This window comes from Bidens hawaiensis, unplaced genomic scaffold, assembly GCF_021521415.1.
Source record: "Bidens hawaiensis isolate Kalapana, Puna unplaced genomic scaffold, B.hawaiensis_p1.1 tig00001685_1, whole genome shotgun sequence".
Taxonomy (NCBI): Eukaryota; Viridiplantae; Streptophyta; class Magnoliopsida; order Asterales; family Asteraceae; genus Bidens; species Bidens hawaiensis.
This window is the reverse complement of record NW_027491095.1, coordinates 1,006,130-1,030,209: the sequence shown is the minus strand read 5'-3', so window position 1 is coordinate 1,030,209 and position 24,080 is coordinate 1,006,130. Positions and strand designations below refer to the sequence as shown.

The 24,080-nt window shown below is 39.5% G+C and overlaps 1 protein-coding gene and 2 pseudogenes across 1 annotated transcript; all 3 read left to right on the top strand.

Moving 5' to 3' along the window:
* The first annotated feature begins 1,967 nt into the window (after positions 1 to 1,967).
* Positions 1,968 to 3,705, top strand: LOC143592761 (pentatricopeptide repeat-containing protein At4g25270, chloroplastic-like). Its single transcript, XM_077072601.1, has 2 exons — positions 1,968 to 2,491; positions 2,924 to 3,705. Exons 1-2 carry the CDS (start codon positions 2,110 to 2,112, stop codon positions 3,697 to 3,699), a joined length of 1,158 nt encoding a protein of 385 aa, XP_076928716.1. The 5' UTR covers positions 1,968 to 2,109; the 3' UTR covers positions 3,700 to 3,705.
* A 10,087-nt stretch (positions 3,706 to 13,792) lies between these two features.
* LOC143593639 (U2 spliceosomal RNA) lies at positions 13,793 to 13,934 on the top strand (annotated as a pseudogene).
* A 3,950-nt stretch (positions 13,935 to 17,884) lies between these two features.
* On the top strand, positions 17,885 to 18,634 carry LOC143592778 (21 kDa protein pseudogene; annotated as a pseudogene).
* Positions 18,635 to 24,080: the final 5,446 nt, after the last annotated feature.

Genomic DNA, 24,080 nt, shown 5'->3' with positions numbered 1-24,080 from the left:
GAAGTGGGTTAAGAATTTTTAGGTTTTAAGAGCTTTATAAATTTTAATGCATATATTACTAACACTTGACACGTTTACTTTAACTAATAAACATTTTTTCATTGATAAAATTGTATTTTGTAACCACTAATAATTAGTATACATTATTTTTAATGCATATTTAATTTACTAAATTATGTACATGAAATAATACACTTTTAATAATAACAATTATTATTATTTAATTAATAATAGTATCATAATATAATCGTTTTAATTAACTCGGAAGATAATTTAACTCTTAGACTGTGCGTGGCGGTGGCTTCATCGGAGCCACGAGTGGCTAGCGCTAGCCACGTTAGTGGCGAACACTACAATATGGCGGCGCGAGTGAGTGGGTGCGACCCTGCTAGCGCATGGCGGCTGGTGGAGCCGTGGAGGGGAATTTGAAAGTGGGGAAAGGAAAGTTGAGTCTTGATTTTTGTAATCAGGGTCGTTAATGAGAATGCGTGAGAGCTCGAGGGCCTTGTGCGAGTAAAAAAAATGGGCCCTTAAATATAAAAACAGTTTTTACAAAGAAACCAAAAGATAACCCATAATAGCTAAAATACGGGTTTTAATTCTTGAAATTACCCGAAGCTAAATAGGCTTTTATTTAACAATTTTTAGTTGGGTTTTAAATTTAGTTATGTTTTTTTATTAAAAACTATATGAAAAAATCGTAATATAAACAAAATAATTAACGTGAATATGCATATAATATGGGTCACCAAAGAAATCAGTTGGGTTTTATAAAAAACAAAGAAATAAACAAAAGTAATATGAGCCACCAAAGGAAAAAAGTGCAAGCAATGGGTTTGAACTCAAGCCCTTCCACCTAAAAACAAGAAGAGAACCAGCTGAGCAAGATAATAGTTCAGTTTCCATGCGTTTTTTTCATTATTTATCTCTCTCTCTCTCTCTATATATATATATGTGTCAAATTTAAATTTTTTTATGGGCCGCCCCTGTTTGTAATTTCTTTAGTTTAGTTATAAAAAAATCAGAAAAAAAAGAAATATGATGAAGTGCAACAGCCAACACGGGATAGAAATGAAGAAGAGAAGAAGATGATTAGGGTTTTCTCTGGGGCCTTTAGTTTTATAAACAAACAAATGGGTTTTCTGTTGTTTTTTTTTCGAATAATTTGTAGCCCATATGTATTTACTAACCTAAAATGTTATACTAATTCATGTTAGTTTATTCGGTTTTATTCACAATAAAAGAATATATTAGTTGAGAGACTTGTAAAAATGTTTGGATGATTACAAATGAAGCATTTCATGTCTATCATGAGACTTGTATTTTTAGGATGTTTATTATTATTTTTTTAATTTATATTTATTTATGATTTTAGGATGTTTTATGTTTTTTCTATTATATAAATTATTCTTTTAGTTATATTATTATGTTATATTAAGAAAAACAAAAAATCAGATAATTCGTTGCAGTTACTGCTCGCCTGAATCACAATAGGCTCAAACGGCTTCAACTTTGACTTCAATGAGTGTTCAGCCAGCATTCAATCAGCACTATATGACACCATTTTATTGGATGAATTTGAAGTCTGGCTTAAACAACAAAACACACTCTTACGAATTAGCCACTCAACACGAGTCACCCACTAGTATTAACAAAATAAGTTCGAATAGTTGGGATAGGTTTTTTTATATTATCCATTTTATTTGGTGTAAAACTCAACTTGATAGTATGCAGTGTGAAGTTCTAAACTTTTTTTGTCTGAAGAAAGATGCAAACAACAAACCAAAACCAAATCGAAAACAACAAAATCAAATTACCCAAGTCACCTTCACCAAATCATCTCCAGCACAGCTTCTTATACACCAAAACCCTTCACCGCAAACTAAACTTCAAGCACTTAACACCATTGTAAACGACCTCGAAAATTCGGTCAAAAACGGCATAAAAATCGACGATCCCCGTATATTTTCATCACTTCTTGAAACATGCTACCATTTACAAGCCATCAAACTGGGTATCCGCATCCATCGCGTAATACCCACAAATCTTTTACGTAAAAATGCGGGTGTTGCTTCAAAACTACTTAGGTTATACGCGTCTAATGGATATATGGAGGATGCACACCAGGTGTTCGATGAAATGTCTGAGAGAAATAATTCTGCTTTTGTTTGGAATTCGCTTATATCCGGGTACTCTGAAATGGGTTTGTATGATGACACATTGGCATTGTATTTTCAAATGATGGAAGACGATGTAGAGCCGGATGTATTTACTTTTCCGCGTGTTCTTAAAGCGTGCGGTGGCATGGGGTTGATTCACGTTGGTCAACAAGTCCATCGGGAGATTATTCGCCGTGGGTATGGAAATGATGGGTTTGTGCTTAATGGGTTGGTTGGTATGTATGCGAGGTGCGGTGACATTGTGATGTCGCGTAAAATATTCGATAAAATTGTAGTAAAAGATATAGTTTCTTGGAACTCAATGATTACAGGTAGGGGTGCGCATAGTTCGGTTTGCCTCGGTTTTGGGCTAAAACCGAACCAAAAATCAAAACTTCGGTTTTTGAATTTTCGAAAGTTGTTCATTTTTTGTTTGGGTTCGGTTATTTATGTGTTGCCATTTCAACTTGAAATTTTGGGCCTAAATCATTTTGTTAATTAATAAGTTATAAATTATTATACATTTATACTAAAATATTTGAGTTACATATAGTTAAATTGTTATAAATTACTTCAAACACAAAATACAAAATGAAATAGATAAATTCGGTTTAGTTTGGGTTTTTTTAGAGTTTTATTACATGTGAAACCAACACTGAACCTTTAGTCCGGTTTTCACAAAAACATAAAACTAAATATCGGTTTTTGTTTTGGTTCGGTTTTTGGGTTTCTGATCGGTTTTTTTGGTTTCGTGTACATTACAGGTTTGGTTAAACACGATCTCTTATTCGACTCATTGGTAACTTTCCGAAAAATGATTTTAAACGGGTTTGAGCCAGACTCGGTTTCAATTTCCACAATTCTCACACCAGGGCTGCCATTAAAACTCGTGGCTCAGATTCACGCATGGGTTATTCGTAAAGGAACACAATGGAATCTACCAATTGCGAATTCTTTAATTTGCATGTACGCAAATAATGACCGGTTAGACATTGCACGACAGTTGTTCGACGAAATGCCTGAGAGAGATTTGGTATCTTGGAACAGCATAATATCAGCACAAAAAAAACACCCAAATGCCCTCAAGTACTTCCAGCTTATGTTGAATGCCAGCATTACCCCTGACGCGATTACATTCGTGTCTGTATTAACCGCATGTGCTCATTTGAAGTTTGTAAAAAAGGGTGAACAATTGTTTTCTACAATGACGGAAGGGTATGGGATAGTTCCTAGTATGGAACATTACGCGTGTATGGTGAATCTTTATGGAAGGGCTGGATTAATAACCGAAGCTTATAAAGTGATCACGGATACAATGCAAGTCACGGCTGGTCCTACGGTTTGGGGAGCGTTGTTGCACGCTTGTCGTGTTTATGGGAATGTGGAAATTGGGGAAATTGCTGCTGAGAATTTGTTCGAGTTGGAGCCTGATAATAGCCATAATTTCGAGCTTTTGATGCAGATTTATGGTGAGGCGGGTCGTGTGCAGGATGTGGAAAGAGTTCGAATGATGATGGTGAGTAGAGGGTTTGATTTGTAGAGTTATAAAAGGTTATGAATTATTCATCTTGAGAAGTTGAGGTCATTTGTTTACCTTTTTATATAATATGTAAACACCTTGTAGAGTTGTAGATTTGATTTTTACATATCATCAACTAATCATGACTCATTTCGAACTGAACTCGTTTCAACATGTTACCCAACCAGACTCGTATGAAATCTGTTTTTAAGTGTTGGTATATAAGTGCGTTATTGTATCATTTAACGTGTTTAGTTGTTAAATGATGCACCTAAATTCCTTGAAGCCTAAGATTATCAAGTATTTAAGGGTGAGGAAAGGTGTTTAGTTGTAACTTTTGTCTATCTTTTTCTTTAGATAAGCATGCGTGTAACAGTGTTTTGGTTAGTTAGTGAGAGCTTACCTACACGTGAACGAACATGGTTTTAGGTTTTAGTTACTTAGGATTTTGTACAATACGAAAGACTCAACTGCAGTTAACTTTATGATACTTTTAACTAGTAGGGATACTTATGTTACGCGACAGGATAATTGGTGTTGCGTCTTACCTAACCTATGCAAGCCCACTACTATTATTTTGAATAATAAATTCTCTGTCATTAGATTTGGATTAAGGTATAGAGGGATTTCTGACTGTCTGCAAGATTTCCGGCCAAATAGCAGTGACTCGACTAAAATAATAAATTTTAAATAAGTGTATAATTCATTATTATATATTATAATGTATACATGTATGATTCATTATAACGTAGTATAACTAAATCAATAACATATTAGGGAAAAAAGCATATGTTTCTTAATAGCATGATTGCTCTTTGTAAAATTTTTTTTTAATATATAAATAATCGAAGTTTTATATAATTTACTATAAAACGATTACAATAAAGTGGCAGGCAAACGGGCAACAAGCTGCACTACATTTAGAATTCATTACAAACATATTTTCTAACTTTTTTTCAAAATACCTTTATTTTAGTTCAAATTCTTACATTTCTAATACAATTGGATGACAAAAAAAACTTTAATTTACTGAAGAGGTAGGTCCCAACAGAGCCCAGTTGGACCCGCATGACTCACCTTGAAGAGAGACGTCTGCGCGGAAACCAACTGGATCCGCAGGACCCACCAAGCTCAGAGACGTGACGTCCTTACGCGCAGTATGCAAGCTGTTCCCGCAGGAAATGCCTTCCAATGGTGAAGTACTCCGCCTGTTCCCGCAGCTGCGGATACAAGCCATCAGGGAAGGCCACCCGCGCAGCAAGGCTACACGCACAAGGCACTTAGCTCTCAAAATAATTCAGTAATGTCACCTGAAGAAGGAATGAGCAAAGCCGGGAACAATCCCGCACAAAGGCGGGAGGGGGAATACTCCCGCCCAAATGAGCCAGTCCGTACGATACTGGAGGATCTTTTGTACTGTACCTGATGAGGTATGGGCAAAAGATCTGACCAGAGATACGACAGCTCATTGACAACAGTATGGCGAGCAGCATGCTCTTGTACTGTATGTCACTATTAGCCGCTGCCTACTCACCAACTCCTGTCATACCACGTGCATAGCCTGCAGTTGGTGGAAAAGGAATAGTACACAGCAGGCCTGGTCACTGTCAGCCGCTGCCTACCCACCAACTACCAGCATGGCACGTGCGTAGGCCACAGTTGGTAGAACAGGAATACTATTCAGCCGGCTATACCTTCTTGGAAACCTACCTTCGGCTATAAATACCCCAAATGGTATGATCATCTCATCTTATCTTGTATCTTATATCTTATACCTGATATCTGCTCTAGCAATCTCTTAATATACATTTATATTCAAGAGCAATCTAGTCTGATTCTCACGCCGGAGGGTGGTCACAAGGAAGTACCCCCCCCCCCTTCTAAGTGACAAGCTCACGGTGTCTGTTTTGCAGGTTATCAGAAGAACCATCTTTGCCGGATCTAACCCCTCGTGGGAAACATCTATTTAACCCCCAGATTATCCGTAATCTGCCCGGGGTCGATTAGTGTTTCTTCATTGGCCCCATCCGTGCATAAAAGCTAGAACTTAATTCTTTTTCAGTTTTCTCAAAACTTATGGAAAGATGGTTAAAGAAACTCCGGTAACCACAACCCCAGCTACTGGGGGGAATACCGACGACTACACAGTTTTTACGAACACTACCCCGGTTACCCAAGCCGGGGTAAGTGCAGTAAATTTTACGAACACTACCCCAGTTACCCAAGCTGGGGCAAGTGCAGTAAATAATCTCTCACTGGGATTCACCGATACCCAGTTAGAGAGACAAAGAACGAGGCTCCCACGCCAAACACTCGATGAAGTTAAAGCATGGGCGGAAGCACGTCAAAAAGAATTCCAAGCTGAGTTGGATGAACGCTTACGTTCACTCCAACAGCCTGAGGAATTCATAGGGTACTTGGATGATGATTCGGAGGAATCCGATAGTGACTCAAACCCTCGTCATAAGGCGAAAGGGAAGCGTAAGGAAACGGACTCCCAACCAAAAAGGCATTTTGGAGAAACCTTCAAACCAAAAAACGCGGGTGGAAACCCACGTGACTTCTCCAAAACATTTACACCAACTGCTGCAAAGGCGGGAACGTCCAAATTTGCAAGGGACATTGCGGAAGCAATCGTCCCGAAAAGTGCCAAACAGATGTCCAACATCGGCACTTACGATGGTATATCTGATCCAGACAATCATTTGAACAGGTTCATAGCGGGGGCAACCGTCAGTAGTTGGACGGAACCTACGTGGTGTTACATGTTCCAAATGACGCTTGTGGGGGCAGCTAGAGCGTGGTTCGATCGTCTACCGGTCCACCACATCTACGATTGGGAAGACTTCCAGCAGAAGTTTAGCCAACACTTCAGCCAACAAAGAAAGTATACCGAAGAGCAATGGACAATCCTCAATTGCATTCGAAAGGAAGATGAATCTTTGCCAGACTTCATCACTCGCTTCAACTCAAAGAAGCTAAGTCTGGGTAATATTAGCGAAGATCTTGTTCGCGCTGCTTTCATCCAGGGCGCGAACGACCCAGAGCTCATCCGCACCTTAACGGGTAGAGATGGCATGCCATCCACATGAGATGCCATCACGACAGCAGCTAAACGCTTTGCGGAAACGGAAAAGCAACTGGGTAGAGATCTCCCCCAGAGCACAAACCTCTACATTCAGAAAACAAGAGAAGACAACGTCCTTACCGCCCGACTAAACAAAAAGCGGAAGCTAGGTATTTGGCAGTCAAGGGTAAACTTTGACACCTCATCCGGCTTGCAACATCGGTTGGGCGGAAGGGATAACGTACAGTCGAACCAGAACTCCAGATGGACGCCACTCACCAAAAGCGTCACCGAGATATTCGCCACTGAGGAGCTCCCATGGCCAAAGGCTCCAATAAACCGACATCGTCACAATGCTGATCGGAGCAAATACTGTGACTTTCACAGGACAAAAGGCCACAACACTGAAGAATGCACAGACGTAAAGGACATCGTCGAAGCATTTGTCAGAGATGGGACGCTCGCGCACCTCGTGGCATAACGAACGCTGAGCAGGCTGATGCGTGTAGAACCCCAGTTGGGGAAAACACGATGAAAATTGCAGCTTCAATGTTGGAGACAACATACTGCGTAAACAACGAGATCCCGAACCAGGTGCATATCGGCTCGATGGCACTCCCATCCCAACAACATGGAAGGGAGCTCAATTACACAGTTTGCATGTAGATCAATTCCAAACTTGTAAAGAAAAGGCCCAGAGCCACTTCTAATGGAAATGATTCTCCTTAGAACATTGATGCTGATGATCTTATATTTATACTTATGAACTTTCCACACTGATATGCCGGTCTTCACCGCATACATAAGTGGGGAAGTCGTTGCTTGTGGAAGGCGGCAAAACCCGCAAAAACACAAAAAACGGCAAACCTTCACGCAGGACAGTCATAGGTGAAGTTTGGTCATCCCACTAAATGAAAGTGCCGGTCCTAACCGCACAAATCATGATAGAGGAAACCGAACTAACCTATTGACAACCGCGCGTCGAACGGTTAATTTATTCAAAACACTGATGCCGGTTTTCACCGCATAAATAAGTGTAAAGAAGTCGTTGCTTGTGGAAGGCGGCAAAACCCGCATAAACACAAAACGGCAAACCTTCACGCAGGTCAGTCATAGGGAAAGTTTGGTGATCCCACTAAATGTAAGTGCCGGTCCTAACCGCACAAATCATGATAGAAGAAACCGAAATAACCTATTGACAACCACGCGTCGAACGGTTAACCTATTCAAAACCCTTAGAAAATTTCTAACGAAAAGATGAGGAAAACCTCCACGCAGGTCAGATATAGGTGAAGTTTAGCCATCCTACCAAGTGCAAGTGACGGTTTTACCCGCACAATCACGAAGGAGGAAGCAAAACTTCAACCTATTATCTACCACGTTCAAAGGTTAACTTATTCTAAACCCTTAGAAAATTTCTAACGAAAGGATGAGGAAAACCTCCACGCAGGTCAGATATAGATAAAGTTTAGCCATCCTACTAAGTGCAAGTGACGGTTTTACCCGCACAATCACGAAGGAGGAAGCAAAACTTCAACCTATTATCTACCACGTTCAAAGGTTAACTTATTCTAAACCCTTAGAAAATTTCTAACGAAAAGATGAGGAAAACCTCCACGCAGGTCAGATATATGTAAAGTTTAGCCATCCTACTAAGTGCAAGTGACGGTCTTACCCGCACAATCACGAAGGAGGAAGCAAAATTTCAACCTATTATCTACCACGTTCAAAGGTTCACTTATTCTAAACACTTGGAAAGTTGCTAATTTAAACTAAAGTATGCATGAGCAAGTCATATAACGTTTATAAAGCAAGTAATCCAGTGAAAAAAGATTTATATTTCATAATAATTCAAGTATTACAAGAATGGCAGGGTCTTATCCGCACAATCATGAAAGAGGACGCAAAACTTTAACTTATTATCTACCACGTTGAAAAGTTAACTTATCTAAGTACAAAAGAAATTGCTAAGTTAAATCAGAATATGCGTGAAATAAACAAGGCAAGGGATTGGCAAATAATCTTTATTCCATCAAAATTCATATATTACAAAGACTGCTGGGTACATACCCGCATACAAAAGAAGCTATACAAAAATAAAAATCTACTCTAATGGTGGAAAGGGATTTTCAGGATCAAGCTTCAGGACCACTTCCACTTGGACCAGCACCATCAGTAGAGCGTGGCGGTTCAAGGAAAGCTTTAAGGATAGCTAGCCCATCATCAGCAGCAGCAACTTCGTTCACCTTCTCCACCACCGGATGCGGGAAGGCGGCATACTGATTCACTGCTTGGTCATAACAGCTTCAGTATCAACATCATATAAAGGGAAGTTGGAAGGCGGGATGCCTTTCTCAACGAACCCTAGACCAAGCACGAAGCCGGCCTTTTCCCCATCCTCGTGAGAAGCGTTGAGGGCTGCGCTCATGGCATCGTCGTATGATGTGTCCGTGAAGACTCGATGCACAACCTACAAGAAAAAATACAAGTATCAAAACCTTTTCTATTTACAAAGAAAAGCGTGAAGACATTAGGAAGCTAAGCTTACCTGCGACAACGCTTCTCGAAGAAGCCATTCCTTGGTAACCAGAGCCTCCTGGAGGGCAGCTTGAGCTTGGTTACGGGCGCGTTCGGCTTCACTTTTGTTGAGGTTGGCAAGCAACACTTCTTTAGCCGCAGCCTCTTCAACGCCCTTTAGCTTCCGCTCAGTATGGTCAAGCACCCCCTTCTGGTCCAAGATCTCTTGGAGCTTCTTGGCGTCTTCCATCGCCAAGGCATCATGAGCCTCTAGTTTGGCTTTAAGTTCCTCATTCTCGAGGCGTAGAGGCTCAGCAACAGCTTCAGCCTTGGTGGCCCTCTCGGTTGCGTTCCGTGCAGTTTCCTTAGCCAGCCGAAGCTGTTCGTTAACAGCTTGGGCAGCCTTGGAACGGGCCTCGAGCCAGGCCTGAACTTCAACCTCGAGGGCCTTGAAGGCCTTCTCCTTTTCCGCAGCCACTGCGGCAAGCCTCTTGTTCTCCTCCCGGACAGCCCGCGCCTGAGCTACTTCTTGAATACGAGCTGCTTTTAACTTGTCGTTTTCACGACAGAGCAGCTCGACGCGCGGCTGCATCCGGGCCAGGAGAATCCGAAGCTCGTTGGTTAGCCTACCCTCCTGGTAGCTAGCCATTGCTTTCCCCAACGCACCACTGGGAGCTGCGTGACGAGCCAACTCCACGCACTCCACAGGCGTGCGAAGGGTTGTTCCTCGGCGGATGTTCCATCGTGGAACATACACTTCATTGGAATCCGACACTGCAAAAAACAAAAAGCAGTTAGGAAAAGATGATATATATAAAAAAAAAAGGCCAAAAGAACCCTACGCACCTGTAGGGTCGACAACAGGCCGATAGCCGCCAAACCCATCACCTGAACCCAAGGGAAATCCATCCAAGAGGTCAGGAAGATGGGAAGGAGGCAGAGGCTGGCGAGAAGCCCCAAGCATAACTGAAGGATCGGCTGTAGCTGCCGACGTCGGAGGCATGGAGGCCGCCGCGGTAGAAACCAACGGAGGTGAACTCACAACCGTGGTCGCCGCTGCGGAAGTACCCGCAGAAATAGTCACCGCCGGCTCAGTGAAAGATTCAGTAAATATGGCACTGACAGCCGGCGGAGATGTCATCACAGTTGGAACAGTTGGCTCAACTGGGTGAGCAACTGAACCAACTGAAGCAGGCGCAGCCGCCTGGGTCATCGCCTCAGGTAGGTTGACCAAGCCTACCGTCATGGGTCCGGAGGTGCTCCTCCCCGCTCCACCCTGGAATGCGGTAGCATCCACGCCTGCACAAAGAAGATATAAGTATAATGGCGGAAAGATATGAAGTTAAAAAGTAAAGTTTGTACTTACGGGTTTTCTTGAGCCTAAAAGTGCGAACAGGCGGGGACGAACCCGATTGAGCCGGCCTCTTCACGCCGCTCACCGTCGTTGTCCTGGCCTGCTCGGAGGTGACGGTCGTCTCAGCCTCCGGAGCAGTGGTCTTATCACCACCAGGGTTCCCCGCCACCTCCTCGCTTTCGGTCTCTGAATCAGACCGATGCACCGGATCGGCAGTGGAGGCAACCTTCGCCTTCCCCTTCCCGCCGGCAGCCTTCTTTTTCCGCACCAACGGAGGACCATCTGCGGATTCCTCATCAGAACACAAGATTAGAGGAATTCCAGCAGAGGTTTCAGCATTGAGAGGTCGAGGATTGAATAACTCCTTACCTGGCCGCCTGGCGCTCAGGATCTCGTGGCCTGGCGGGTAGACCTCCACGAACCGATCCGCCGTCTGTTCAAGGATGGGCAACTCATTCTCATCTAGAGCACGAGTACCCATCCGAGCGGGACCATCAGCCTTCTCGCGGATGCAGGAGCGACTGCAAGTCATTCCCCTCTGAAATAAAAAAAATAATAAACAGTTAGAAGAAAAACCTATATCAACAAAGAAGACAGAGCATACCGTAAGGGACAGAGTTCAAACCGTATTCGAGGACGATGAGAACCTGCGACGCCTCCTTCCACACCCGGCTCATCCCAAGCATCACCATCCCAGACTCCGCAAAGCGGTATACCGGAGTCTGGACCCGGGAGATCTTGGCGAACCACTCCGCCTCCTGGTAGTTGAGGGCGTGAAGGGCGGGGAGTGCTCGTCCATTCTTAAAGGTCATCGCAAGGGGGACGACGCGAGCGGAGATATAAAAAAACTCACGCTTCCACGACCGAAGACTGCGCTCGGTAGTGCAGATCTTCAACCCCTTGATCCGATTGACCAAGGTGTACCACCCCTGGACGCACCTCCAGGAGTAGAAGGTCATCAACCGATCTACGTGGGGCTCCACACCCAGAATGAGGCACACCCACTCAAAGTGGCGGATCTTGGCGATCGCCATCGGGTGTACCTCCGTCAGATGCACGCCGTGCCTCTCCAAGACACGGTATACAAACTTCGTCAATGGGAACCTGAGATTCCCATAAACGAAGAATGCAGCGTACACCCCTATCTTGCCCTTGGGGGCATCGTACAACGTCTGGTGTGGCTCCGGAAATTCAGGCTCGAACGACTCGAGCGTGAACTTCCGGACGACGTACCAATAGAGGTCGGCCGGAAGAGCACACTGGCATTCGCCAGCAGTGCTCTTATCGTCTTTATCAGACGTAGACGTCGGGATCTCGACGTGCACGTCAGATTCTTCGGCAGCAGCTTCAAAATCGTGAGTAGAAGACATGGTTTGGAGGTAAAGAAGAGTGATTTCAGGAGAATGCTTGGCAGAAAGTATTCGCCGGAAATCGTTTACAAGAAGAGAAGAGTGAATGTGAATTACAAAAGACCCTCTCCCCCTTTATATACTCATCGCAATTAATGCGATGAATTTAATGCGGAAGAGAGAGAAATCGCAGGTGCAATGAAACTATGACACGTGGCAATGAGCAAGCTGGCAATAGCTGTTGAAAGGACGCGTGCCATTAATTTCGCGGCCACGCGCCCGAAAAATCGCGCCCACGCGCCTGAAAAAGCGCCTGGAATGACCATATACTGTCACGTCGCCATAACTTCCTGCACGTCCTGACACTGTCAGAAGAAACCGTCGGACGACGTTTCAACAGTTTGGACTGTTCTTATCCTTTCACCAACTCTTTGAATTTCAAAATTTCAAAAAGATTAAAAAGTAAGCGGGAAAATACTCCTTACCTGGGCAACCAAGTAACTATAAGACAGGTGCGAGTACAGTGTTAAGGCAAAACCCTTCACATACTTAGCACCTGCAGGGAATTGAAGCCAAGAATACCTCGGCGACCAAGTAACTATAAGACGGGTGCGGGTACAGTGTTAAGGCAAGTTGGCACGTTCTAAGATCGAATAAAAGTTTTCCGACTCCAATATATGAGCGGGGCTAAAGGAGTTCACACTGAAAATCGCGCAAACGTGATCAATATAAAAAAATTAAATAATTAATATGAGCAACAATACTTAAATTTGATAATTAATCCTCAAATTTTAAAGCACCAAAAGGAAAATAGATTCATTCATCTTTATCTTCAATAGATATCGATCGAGAAACATAGGTTGATGCATCTTTATCCCCAAAGATACTGATGACTTAAAAGTTCGTTTGACGGTACCTTTTTTAAACTCAAGCTTTGGATTCTATAATATTAAAGCTATACATCCATAGATAGTACAAACATACTTTACTTTAAAATCGTAATATTTCACCGACAATTCTATAATTTATTTATTTATAGTTTAGTTGATTAATTATAATATATATTTAGTTAAAATGGTCAAATAAAAAGAATATTTAAATTAAGAAAACGTATTGAAATTGCTTTAATAGATCAAATGATACTACATAATTGATCTTTTAGTCCAATGACATGCAGTGATAATTAAGACTTGAGATCTCAAGATCATAAATTTAAAACCTGACTCAAATGAGTTTCTTTTTTAATGGTATTCTTGAGTAGCTCATTTTGAGACATCAAAATTAGTACTTTAAACTTTGTATTAATTTCATGATTATGATATATCATACATGTAATTATCGACATTACTTTGAACCAAACTTTCTTCAAATGACCAAGTCGAGTTGATTCGTAACGTACCCGCTCCTTGGCGTCGGCAAATATGCATGTTTTATATTTTTCATGTCTCTATTTAAAATATCAAATAAGTGCTCTTTTATATTGTTATTTATTATTTTATCGGCCTAATTCCACTTGAAACCAAAAATATCAAGCTCCAGGGTCAGCAAATAATTTTATATTCACACACTATAAGACACTTTAATCATTTCAATTGCTCTTTAATATAGATGCCTTTTGAAAGAATGTTGATATCATTACAGTTAACTGGACAATAATCAACATTACTTTATAATATTTAAATGCTAGGTTTTATCAAATATAATAAAGTTTTGACAGAAAACAACCAAAATAAGCAAAAGTAAATCAAAGTCCCACATTGGCTAAGTGGAGAATACAAACTAAAAAGGTTGCATATTTAAAAGATGACATGTAAAGAGATAAGGGTAAACCTTTCTCGGCCTTTAGACTAAGATCAAGTGTAGCAATATGTAATACGTAGACCATTGGCTCACTCCTTCAGAATAGCTTGCTGTTGAGGTATTTGAGCAAGCCTTGGTGTTGCACTACTACTAATTGGCTTGGCGCACCCGTCCAATTCATAGTTGAATACTTTAATGCGTATCGCTTAAATATAATACGTAACTTTATAGCTTTTGTCTGAATGTTTGTTACCATTTTATACAAACTCCAATACAATTATGACAATTCTCACTTTTTTTTATAAAGCGAAGTGGGGTATTTTACTAATTGACATGAAGTGGGAGATTTTATTAATTGATAACTCAAAAAAACTAACTACCGTTGTCGCTGCCACAAGCACTGCCAGTAGTTGCCAGCTTCTGCCACTGCTAATGTTCTGCAACCTTATAAACAACCACTTCACAAAAACAAACCGGATCAAGAACACAATTTTCGCTTCCATAAACAGCAGCTTGTACACTCACCATAAGTTTAGCAACCTTTTGCAGTTGCTTCTTTAATTATGTCATGAGTTAAACCCTTAACTCAATTTGTTTCATATAGTTTTACCATATTTTCCACTCAAACAAAATGACATATCATTAACAGTATACAAAAGAAAAAGTAAATATATAAACAAATACAATGAAATGAATAAATGCATCATATTCCTTTTACCAAATGAAATAAATAAATAAACGCCCTGCTTGCGGTGCGCGCATATAATGTATATGTATAAACTCTCGGGTGGGCGAAAGTGAAATTGCACTAATTTTGACGTTATTTTACTAATCTTATGAAAATAACGTTAAAAGTGGTGGGAAGTTAATCAGGCATCGTGTGGTGGCGTTGATAGTCGAAAGAGAATGGTACATGCACCAATCGGTCGGTGTCCCGATAGTTGAGTGTTATGTGCCTTCATGTCCAAGGCTTGATGCAAAACTACTATCGAGCCGGGAGTCTCACCGGAAGCAGCCTCTCTATTCCTACGGGGTAGAGGTAAGGTTGTCTGCATCTTACCCTCCTCAGACCCTGCCATAGCTTTGCTATTGGTGGGATATACTGAGTACGATGATGATGATGATGATTCCTTTTACCAAATACAATGTTTCTGTTTTATGGTCACCAATCCTACAAATATATGAATATGTCCAATGTTCCAAAAAAAATATTTGTCCCATTTCTCCTCTACATCTACATATATTAGATACGTATATATCTACATTTGATGACAAATACAAACCAATGACAAAAATTACCAACAAACTGTGTACGAGAGCATCGTGATCGACTTCTTTTCTTTTTTAACACGAAAAACAATTTCTACCTTCCGATGGTATTAGAATTAGGTGATTACACTCGGGTCTTTATTGGTGTGTTCACTCTTTAGATTATGTAGAGGTAGGGTACCAAATCCCCGGTACGACCATTTACTTATTACATTTATGATTGTTATGTTATTATTTGGTTACTAACTAAGGCCCAATGGGCCGGGGGGTTGTAGAGGTAACCCCTAACCGGGCTTGGCCCAATAAGGTTAGGGTTCATGATGGTTGCCATGAGTCTTCTATATAAATGACCTTCATATCTCATTTGGAGGGATCATCTCTTTTGGACTCTCATGGCCACCACCAATATTTTTGTGTCTGTAAAAAAGAGTTTACTCTTAGCAGTCACCTCCACTCCCCCCGGTCTTTCCATGGCAGGTCTCAAGCAACCGGAGAAGAAGATCGAGATGCGGCTTCGTTAGTTCCAAAACCGAAGAGAGCATCCGTCTGACCCAGGAGGGGTGAGATCTCATTTTCCTTCTTGTAACACATCGCGGGGAATACTTAACCATTACCCTCGGACTAACGTGTTAGACCGTGAGGGGTGGTTTTGTGTTTCTTCAGATTTCTTTATTATCTTAAATCTTAAGTATATCTAAGAAAAAAATCTTTGTTACAAGACCTATGCATGTATTGATTCGATTCGGTTCGGTTAAATTTTTAAGACATAAAGGAAACCAAATTTTCAAGTAAAGGTAAAACCAAAGCCGGGGTTTGGTTAATCGGTTAAGTTGAAGTTATTTGGTTATGTTCAGTCAAATATCGATGGGTCAAACTAGCATAAACCGTCAAACGAAAGTGTCAAACATTTGACACAATTAAATAGTTCAAAATAATTTGAAAATAAAATAACACACAAATACTAACCATAAGCGAATCTAGACTTTGATTTTATAGTCAACGTTAAAGTAAAAAAAGATAGGCTTTGGTTATTCACACACCCTTGGAACACATACGATCGTATGGGTCTTATACGATCGTATAAGACTTCAGCTTTTGTCAGATTCTTGCAGGTTCCATACGATAGTATGGATACTATACGATCGTATGACTTGTTTTTTTAATTTTTTTTAACAGTTTGCAACTTTTTAAAAAAGTTTATATATTTATTACAAACATATATATTATATTTGCAAATTCAGTAAATGAATGAGAAAGAAACAAGTCTCCTTCGTGTTTATATATTAAAACCGATAGAATATTATATCACGTCCAGAATATTGTGTCGTATCAAATAATAAACTGAATATTTTATCACGTCGGAATATTGTATCTTGTCGTTGCGTAAAACGATGGTAAGTACGTACGGAATATTATATATATATCATGCATAATTCTTATCCATGTATATCACGTTTGGTTTTAACATGCACGGTTAAGTCATTCAATTTTTGTTTTATTTTATTTTTTGTTTTCTTTTTGTTTCCATACGATCGTATGGGAGTCATACTATCGTATGACTCCTAGTCAAACTCCGTACACTGTACATGCAGGTGTACTTTTTTTGTTTTTTTTATTACATATGATCGTATAGGTCCTATACGATCGTATAAAGGGTGTGTGAGTTTCTAGAAGGGATGTATGAATAACATGACCCAAAAAATATGTTAAAACAATGTAAACAGAGGCTTTTTTTTATATAGGCAATTTCTCATTTAACATTTCACACTTACTTTCTCACCAAGGTTATGCCACACATATTATGTATAGGACAATGCTATTAATTATTATTATGTTCTCTATTAACTTTATTGATTTAAACTCATTTTCATTAACCTTTGAATTCAATGAGTTCGGTTCTCGGGTTATGCCACACATCAAAATCTAAGGATACTTTTCGCTTAATCGGTTATGGCTTGGCAAGCCACTGATTAGAGGTCATTATAAACGTGGCAAAAATTATAATAGACAAAAATAGTTAATATTGGTTAAAATGAAATTCTGTGATTTATGTTTGTGGATGTGATTTCCAACATTAAGTAGTAAAATGAAATGTTTTTAAATTATTCTTAAAAGGTTTTGATTCAAAATGTGAATACCACAAGAATGAATAATTAGTTTTCCACTTTTCTGTAAATTAAATGTGGTACGGTTTTTCTTGAGACCACATGCATAAAATTAAATTGAAGGACCCATAGAGACTTCTTTAGCGTGTGAAACAAAGTAGATTGTCGGATACGACCAAATTCAACTTATTGTACCCGTAATTCAATGCTGGACCGGTGCTTTGATATTGGAAAAACCCCTAAACCCACTTCTTAATTTTATATTCTAATATAATACATTAAAAACTACCTAAATTAAATTGTATAAAAGAATTAGATCATTTTTAACTAGTATGAAATAATTAAGTCATTTTACCAAAGACCAACTGGTCAAGCAGCAACCCTTATTATTTAATTTTTACGGAAAGTCGTGGGTTCTAGTCTCGTCTAGAGCATGTTCTCGCGGCTTGAACCAAAGAATTCTTCTAATTGTGGGTTTTCACTGTTGGTGAGCCGGGTCACGACGTTCTATTTTCTAAATATATTATTTATTAATTTGTTAGAGTGATCCTTAGTGTCTGGTTTTCGGGTTTGAAAAATTATAATAATAATAATAAATCCTTTAAACTTTTTTTCCCAACCTCAAATATTAAGCTACCCAACCGAACCCAACACTACCACTCCACATATTTCACACGGCTAAAGCAAGTTAGGCGGGCCCATAACAACCTTCTATAATTCTATATATATCCACCCCAAACCTCTAATTACCCATAATATTATCAACACACTACACCAAAAATGGAATCCAAAATAGCCATACCACTCTTCCTCCTAACCGTTGTCTACTTAGCCGGAACCGCGGTCTCGACCGGGGTCAAACCCACCTCTACCTTCATCAAATCGTCATGCGCCACCGTTCGCTACCCCGCGGTATGCGAAGAAACACTTTCCCCTTTTGTAAAAACCATAAAAACCAGCCGGGCCGAGTTAGCCCACACCGCATTAGCCGTGAGCCTTAAACGGTCCCAATCCACCCAATCCTACCTCAACAAATTAAAAAGGTTCAAAGGGCTAAAGCCCCGCGAAAAGGCCGCAATTGGGGACTGTTTAGAAGTTGTAAGTGATAGTTTGGACCGGGTCGGGAAATCGATCCAAGAGCTCAAGAGTTGTGAACGGGTCAAGGGCCGGCAGTTCATATGGCACATGAGTAATGTCCAGACATGGGTTAGCTCTGCGTTAACCGATGAGAACACGTGCATGGATGGGTTCGGTGGTCGGGCCATGGAGGGCCGGATTAAGACTTCGGTTCGGGCTCAAATCGCTAGTGTTGCACATGTTACTAGTAATGCTCTAGCACTTGTTAACAACTTTGCCCAAAAGCATTAGTTGATGATAGGTGGGCTCTAGTGTACCACACCACTATCAATGAACCTTTTTGTGTTATAAATTAGCATATCTTTGCTAGTGTCTAAATTTTATAGATATAAAGATGTATAATACTATAAATACAATATGTATATTTTGGTGAGCTTATAAAATTTATAAGTTTTGAGATATTCGTGACTTCGTTTCTTTGTTTAATTATGTCATAAATAAATGGGTGTTGAGGATAAAATATAATAATTAATGATTGCAATTTTTTGGGCTTTGTTTATTAATTAATTAATAGTAGTGTGACAAGAACTAACGGTAAGTCGGTACCTAACTTTTTGGTCTTGTTATGAGCTCCGAAAGGTGAGGTCAGATCCCACTTTATTGTCTCACTTGTACCTGACGGGTAGTTGAAATTTTGAACAAATATTCTTGGATTGTTTGAGAACTTAAGAGATTAATTAAAACTATTTTAAATAATCTATGGTTATATATTCTAGAAAAATTATATGTTATTAATTTAACCATAATTCATTAAGTGTACAGCAATGAACTATCAATAAAACAATTAAACGATTTTTTTTCATTCTAAATAACTCAATGTTATATGGTGAATCTCACCATATACATAAAAGGCGATTTCACTATGAAGAGTAAGTTATTGCGAAAACAAAATAATCAAAACTATATCACATTTAATTAGTTTATCAGTGATTCGTATTGTTTAAAACCCTAATTTTAAAACTCTTTAATTATCTGTAATCTCTTTATTCGCTCCCATATGATGACCTAGCATTGAAGACTACTATATCGCCCTAATGACCTAGCATTTGTCGATTGTTTCTCTTTGTAAATTGTAAATAAAATGTTATGATGTATTCAATTGTGTTATCCATTAAACTCTCTATATTATGGATGAGTATTCTTTTTTATGTGTATGGGTGTCGTCCCGATACTGTACCAAACCGATATGGCCTAATACCAGAGGTAGCGGTATTCGCTTTTCATGTTTTCGATTCTGTATTAACAATAGTACATACCGAAAAAATCGAAACGATATTCAGTTTATAATTTCACTTATTTTCAGTTTTGATATTTTTAGGTACGACGATTCAGTGCATGTTTATAGTTTATTTCTAAATCAGTTTTAAGATAATTTAAAACAGTGATTCAAATGCAAGGTTATATTAATTTCTGAACTAAGAAATTTACTACATGAAATTATATATCTTAAAACTTTAAAATTCATATTAAATATTATGAATTTATGATATAAGCGTGAGAAACCATCTTTTCAATAACATGGCGTGTATAATAACAGAAAAACGAGTCATTATATTATTGATTTGAAAGACAAATATTCTTATTTTATATAAAATACACGTTTTTACATTTTAGTAAATAGCATGTGGCTTTTGGCGTTAGGGGGGAAAGGAGTAGTCAATTTTAGAAAAAACGGGTAGAAATAGAGAGGCAGGGAGTACGAAATAAGCTAATATAAGTGGACCCAACACACGTTATTGACCATGTTGTGGGTTCAAACAATGTGACGTGTTAGTTTATAAAAACAAACATATATTGTTACTTTGACATTCCGTATCGTATAACTTCAAATTGATATATGAACGTACCGGTTGGATGGTCGTAGTATTTTTTATTTTAATGAAAAACTAACATACTTTTAAATAGTGTTTTTACCAAAATAGGGTAGGAAAAATAGTTATTTATCAAAAATAGATTATTTCAAAATAATTTACCTAATGTTACTTTATAAACACAAAATTATGTATCATGTTTATTTAAATTAGACCTAAAAACAAATTAAGTAACAAAGAAAATATAACAAAGTTTGAGAAATTACAGTTATTCCTGCTTCACTATATATTATGTTTTTCAAATAAAGGTTATTGATCGAGACTACAAATTAAACAAATTTTTGTGAGTATATATACATTTAGTTGGATTTGACATATTAAAGGATCAAGTTAAAATAAGAAGTATGCTTTTTATAGGAATAATAAGAAGGATTTTAGTCCATTGATTTTAAATTTTGATGGTTGAGATTAGTTTGAACATGCCACTCTATTAGGTATTGTTTGGTATGCAGTAATCATAGAGGGAATGAAATGATTCATTGCTTGGTAATAAAAAAATATGGTGTTTGGTTGCTTAATGGAATGGAATCATCCATTATGGATGTGCAAATTCGGGACTGGTACCGATTTGGTACCGTCGGTACCGAATCGGTACCAACGTGTTGAGTTTCGGTACCGGTACGGGTACGGTACGGGACCGGTATTTCCCGAATTTTCCCTAACTTTTACCTTAAATACCGGTACCGAACCGAATATTTCGGGACCGGGACCGGTCGGTACCGGTACGGTCCCGATCTCATCCCTATCATCCATTACACATGGAATCCTATTCCATTAAAACCATTCATTCCCACCCCCTCTTCTTTTTTTTCATTACATCCTCATTCACCATACTTTCTTAACAACATCACCACCTAACAACATCAACCACCACCTTCCGCCACCTTCACCGTATCCACCACCACCTCCGACGCCACCACTACCACCACCATCGTTGTCACCACCGCCGCCGTCGCCACCACCACCACCTTACCACTAGCGCTACCACCGCCACCACACCGCTGCCACCACCATTGTCACCGTAACCAACACTACCATTTCCACCGTAACCACCGCAACCATTGTCACAGGTCGCCGCCTGACTATCACTGTAACATCCCAAAAATTTCGATCCAAAGTTGACAACTAAGTAAAGTTGCAGGATCAAAATTATTACCTAAAATAAGTGTTGGAAAAATTTAAACAAGATCGTTCTATAAAGAAATAAAATGTTAAAGATATGGAATAAGGAAATTCCATCCCACATTGAAAGATGTAAGAAAGTGGAAACATTCCACATGGGCATAAATAAGGAAGTTAAAACTCATCCTACATGGAAAGTGGTAAGAAATGGAAGCTCTTTATAAGGAAGAGATTTTCCATAATAATATTCTTATATGCCTAGTATGCACCCAGTGGTCCTAACAGAGGGTGCGAAGCACCCGACGCGCACGCGCTCGGGCTCGGGCGAAGGGCGTTGGCGATGGGGGCAATGTGGCGCTTTGATGGCGCATTTTGCACTTCTAAAGTGAAAAATAATCTACAATGACCCATCGCGCTACGCGATGAGTCCAAGAAGAAGGCCATCGCGTATCGCGATGGACCGTAATTACTCAGGGACACGTGTCACACTCAGGTGACACGTGGCAGCAGGGTAGGACACGTGACAGGCCACGTGGCAGTCATGCATAAGTGGTGGCATCGCGCTACACGATGGCCACATGGAAGACTCCATCGCATATCGCAATGGAGTCCAAAATCAGCTATAAAAGGGGAGGCCACGAGCTCATTCCCCACACACCTCTCCACTCTCTCTCTCTAGATTCTCTCTCTAGAATTACTCTCTCACTACCTCGGTTTTCGTGCCGACCCGACAATCATTACCTCGTAATCCGTGCAAATACTCGACGTGTTTCTTGAAGTGTGTGCCACCGAAAATAACCCGACAATCTATCTCGAAGTACGTTCACAACACGACGGCCACCATATGTTGCCTCGTTTTGCGTGCCAACCTCGAAGTTCGTGCTAAGCGTCGAAGTTCTAACAATCTAAGCACCAGTACACGACATAGAGTAGAAGTGCTGTTCGTACGAACTTAGGTATCTAACTTCGAATACCCGTGTAAGGTAAGGTTTCTGACCTAAGTCATTATGGTATTATTATTATATGGCTTGGACCATAGTCAGGGGTATAACCCAAACCTTGATTATAATTATGTTTATATAAGCTTTGAACATACAAAGGATTATAATAGTGTTTCTTTACAACTAAGAAACATCAGTTTTACATTCATAAGGAAATATAGTTTCTTCACGATTAAGAAACAGAGCATTCGTATACAAAGAATATAATTAAAACATTGTTTCTTTATGTGTAAGAAACATAAGATTTTACATTCATAGCAATCAATGAATGTTTCTTCTTGAAGAAGAAACAAATTATAAATGTTTCTTCTTGAAGAAGAAACTTATCATATGATTTGGTAAATAAACAGAAAGACTATGTATCTAAATATTTTATTCAAACAAATGATCAATCAAGGTTTAAAGCTATTTAAACCAGACTAAAGGTCTATAGTCGAATCAAGAGACGATCCGGATATTTAAATACCTATTTTATTATAGGTCAATCAAACAATCAATCAGTCAATCATTCAAAGTCAAGGTTTCAAACGCTCACCGACGGACAGGTGAATACGTCAACCTTTTTAATCAGTCAAAACATATACCCAATAAGGCGAACGGGTGTTTGTCTTAACGAGTCAATCAATGCTTATATGAGATCGAGTAATCTCTAAAAATTTATAATACAAAGTAGAAAATAAAGACAACTCAGACCGAATACACATGTGTCTGGATCCAAACATAACCGTTCAGCCTAATCATTCTAAGGATACGTGGCCGCGGGCTAATGGTCATAACTAGTCTCCCGGAAAAGGGCTACGTGGCTCGGGAACAATTGTGTGTGTAGGGCAGTGGTATATAGACCAGAAGTAGAAATGCTTCTGCTGAGCTTATAGAGAAAACTATATTTGTATTATAATGTCATTCAAAATGTTTTATTGAGTCATACGTGTTCACCAGCATATAGCTGACGTATTTTTCCCCACATTTCAGGGAATACAGATTAGTACAGGTAGCAAGACATTCATGGAGTTAAATACTCGCAAGGTAATGATGGCTCAGTTTTTAATTATTAACGGTATTTCAACAAGCTTTATAAATCAAACACCGGATATTTATTATCCGAGAAGTTTTCAAATAAATTAATATTCTATTAAACCAAAGTCTTCCGCTAAAATAAACCGCAACTCTGATGTATTTACAAAACAGGTACCAACTATTGGTCATACGCCTAGGCCCTAAAACAGGGTGTGACAATCACCACCACCATCACCTGAACTCAACCACCGTCGCCACCACCCTACCATCGCCATCACTACCAATGCTACCATCGCTTGACCACCGCCACCTTCCCACCACCACTACCACCATAACCACTTCCCTTGACGCCTGACTCCCACTGCCACCGCCGTTGCCACCGCCATTTTTTTTTGTAAAATAACTTACTCTGAGAAAAAAACGTTTTTATTATTTATATTTCATTCCTGTAATTTTTTTGATATCAAATAAAATTAACTAATGATTCATTTCATTCTCATAGGTTAACCAAACAAGACAAATGAATGGTAATGATCTATTTCATTCCCTTGTTTATTACATTATTTCTCTCATTCCATTCCCCCATATTCCATTACCTCAAACCAAACATACACTTAGGCTATGCGTGGTGGAGGGGCTACAATTGGGCTCGAATTGTGACACGTGGCGCCCAGTCAACAAGGAGTGTGAATTTGTTTTTGGGGTGTAATGGTGTAGGGGCTACAAGTTGGGCCCACGGTATATTTTTTTTATTATTTTCTTTTTATAATTAAACTAATTAAATAAAAACCAA

Coding starts and splice junctions, on each gene's coding strand:
- LOC143592761 (XM_077072601.1), top strand. CDS start 2,110: ATGGAGGATGCACACCAGGTGTTCGATGAAATGTCTGAGAGAAATAAT. Junction 2,492..2,923: donor TTGGAACTCAATGATTACAG/GTAGGGGTGCGC, acceptor TGTACATTACAG/GTTTGGTTAAACACGATCTC.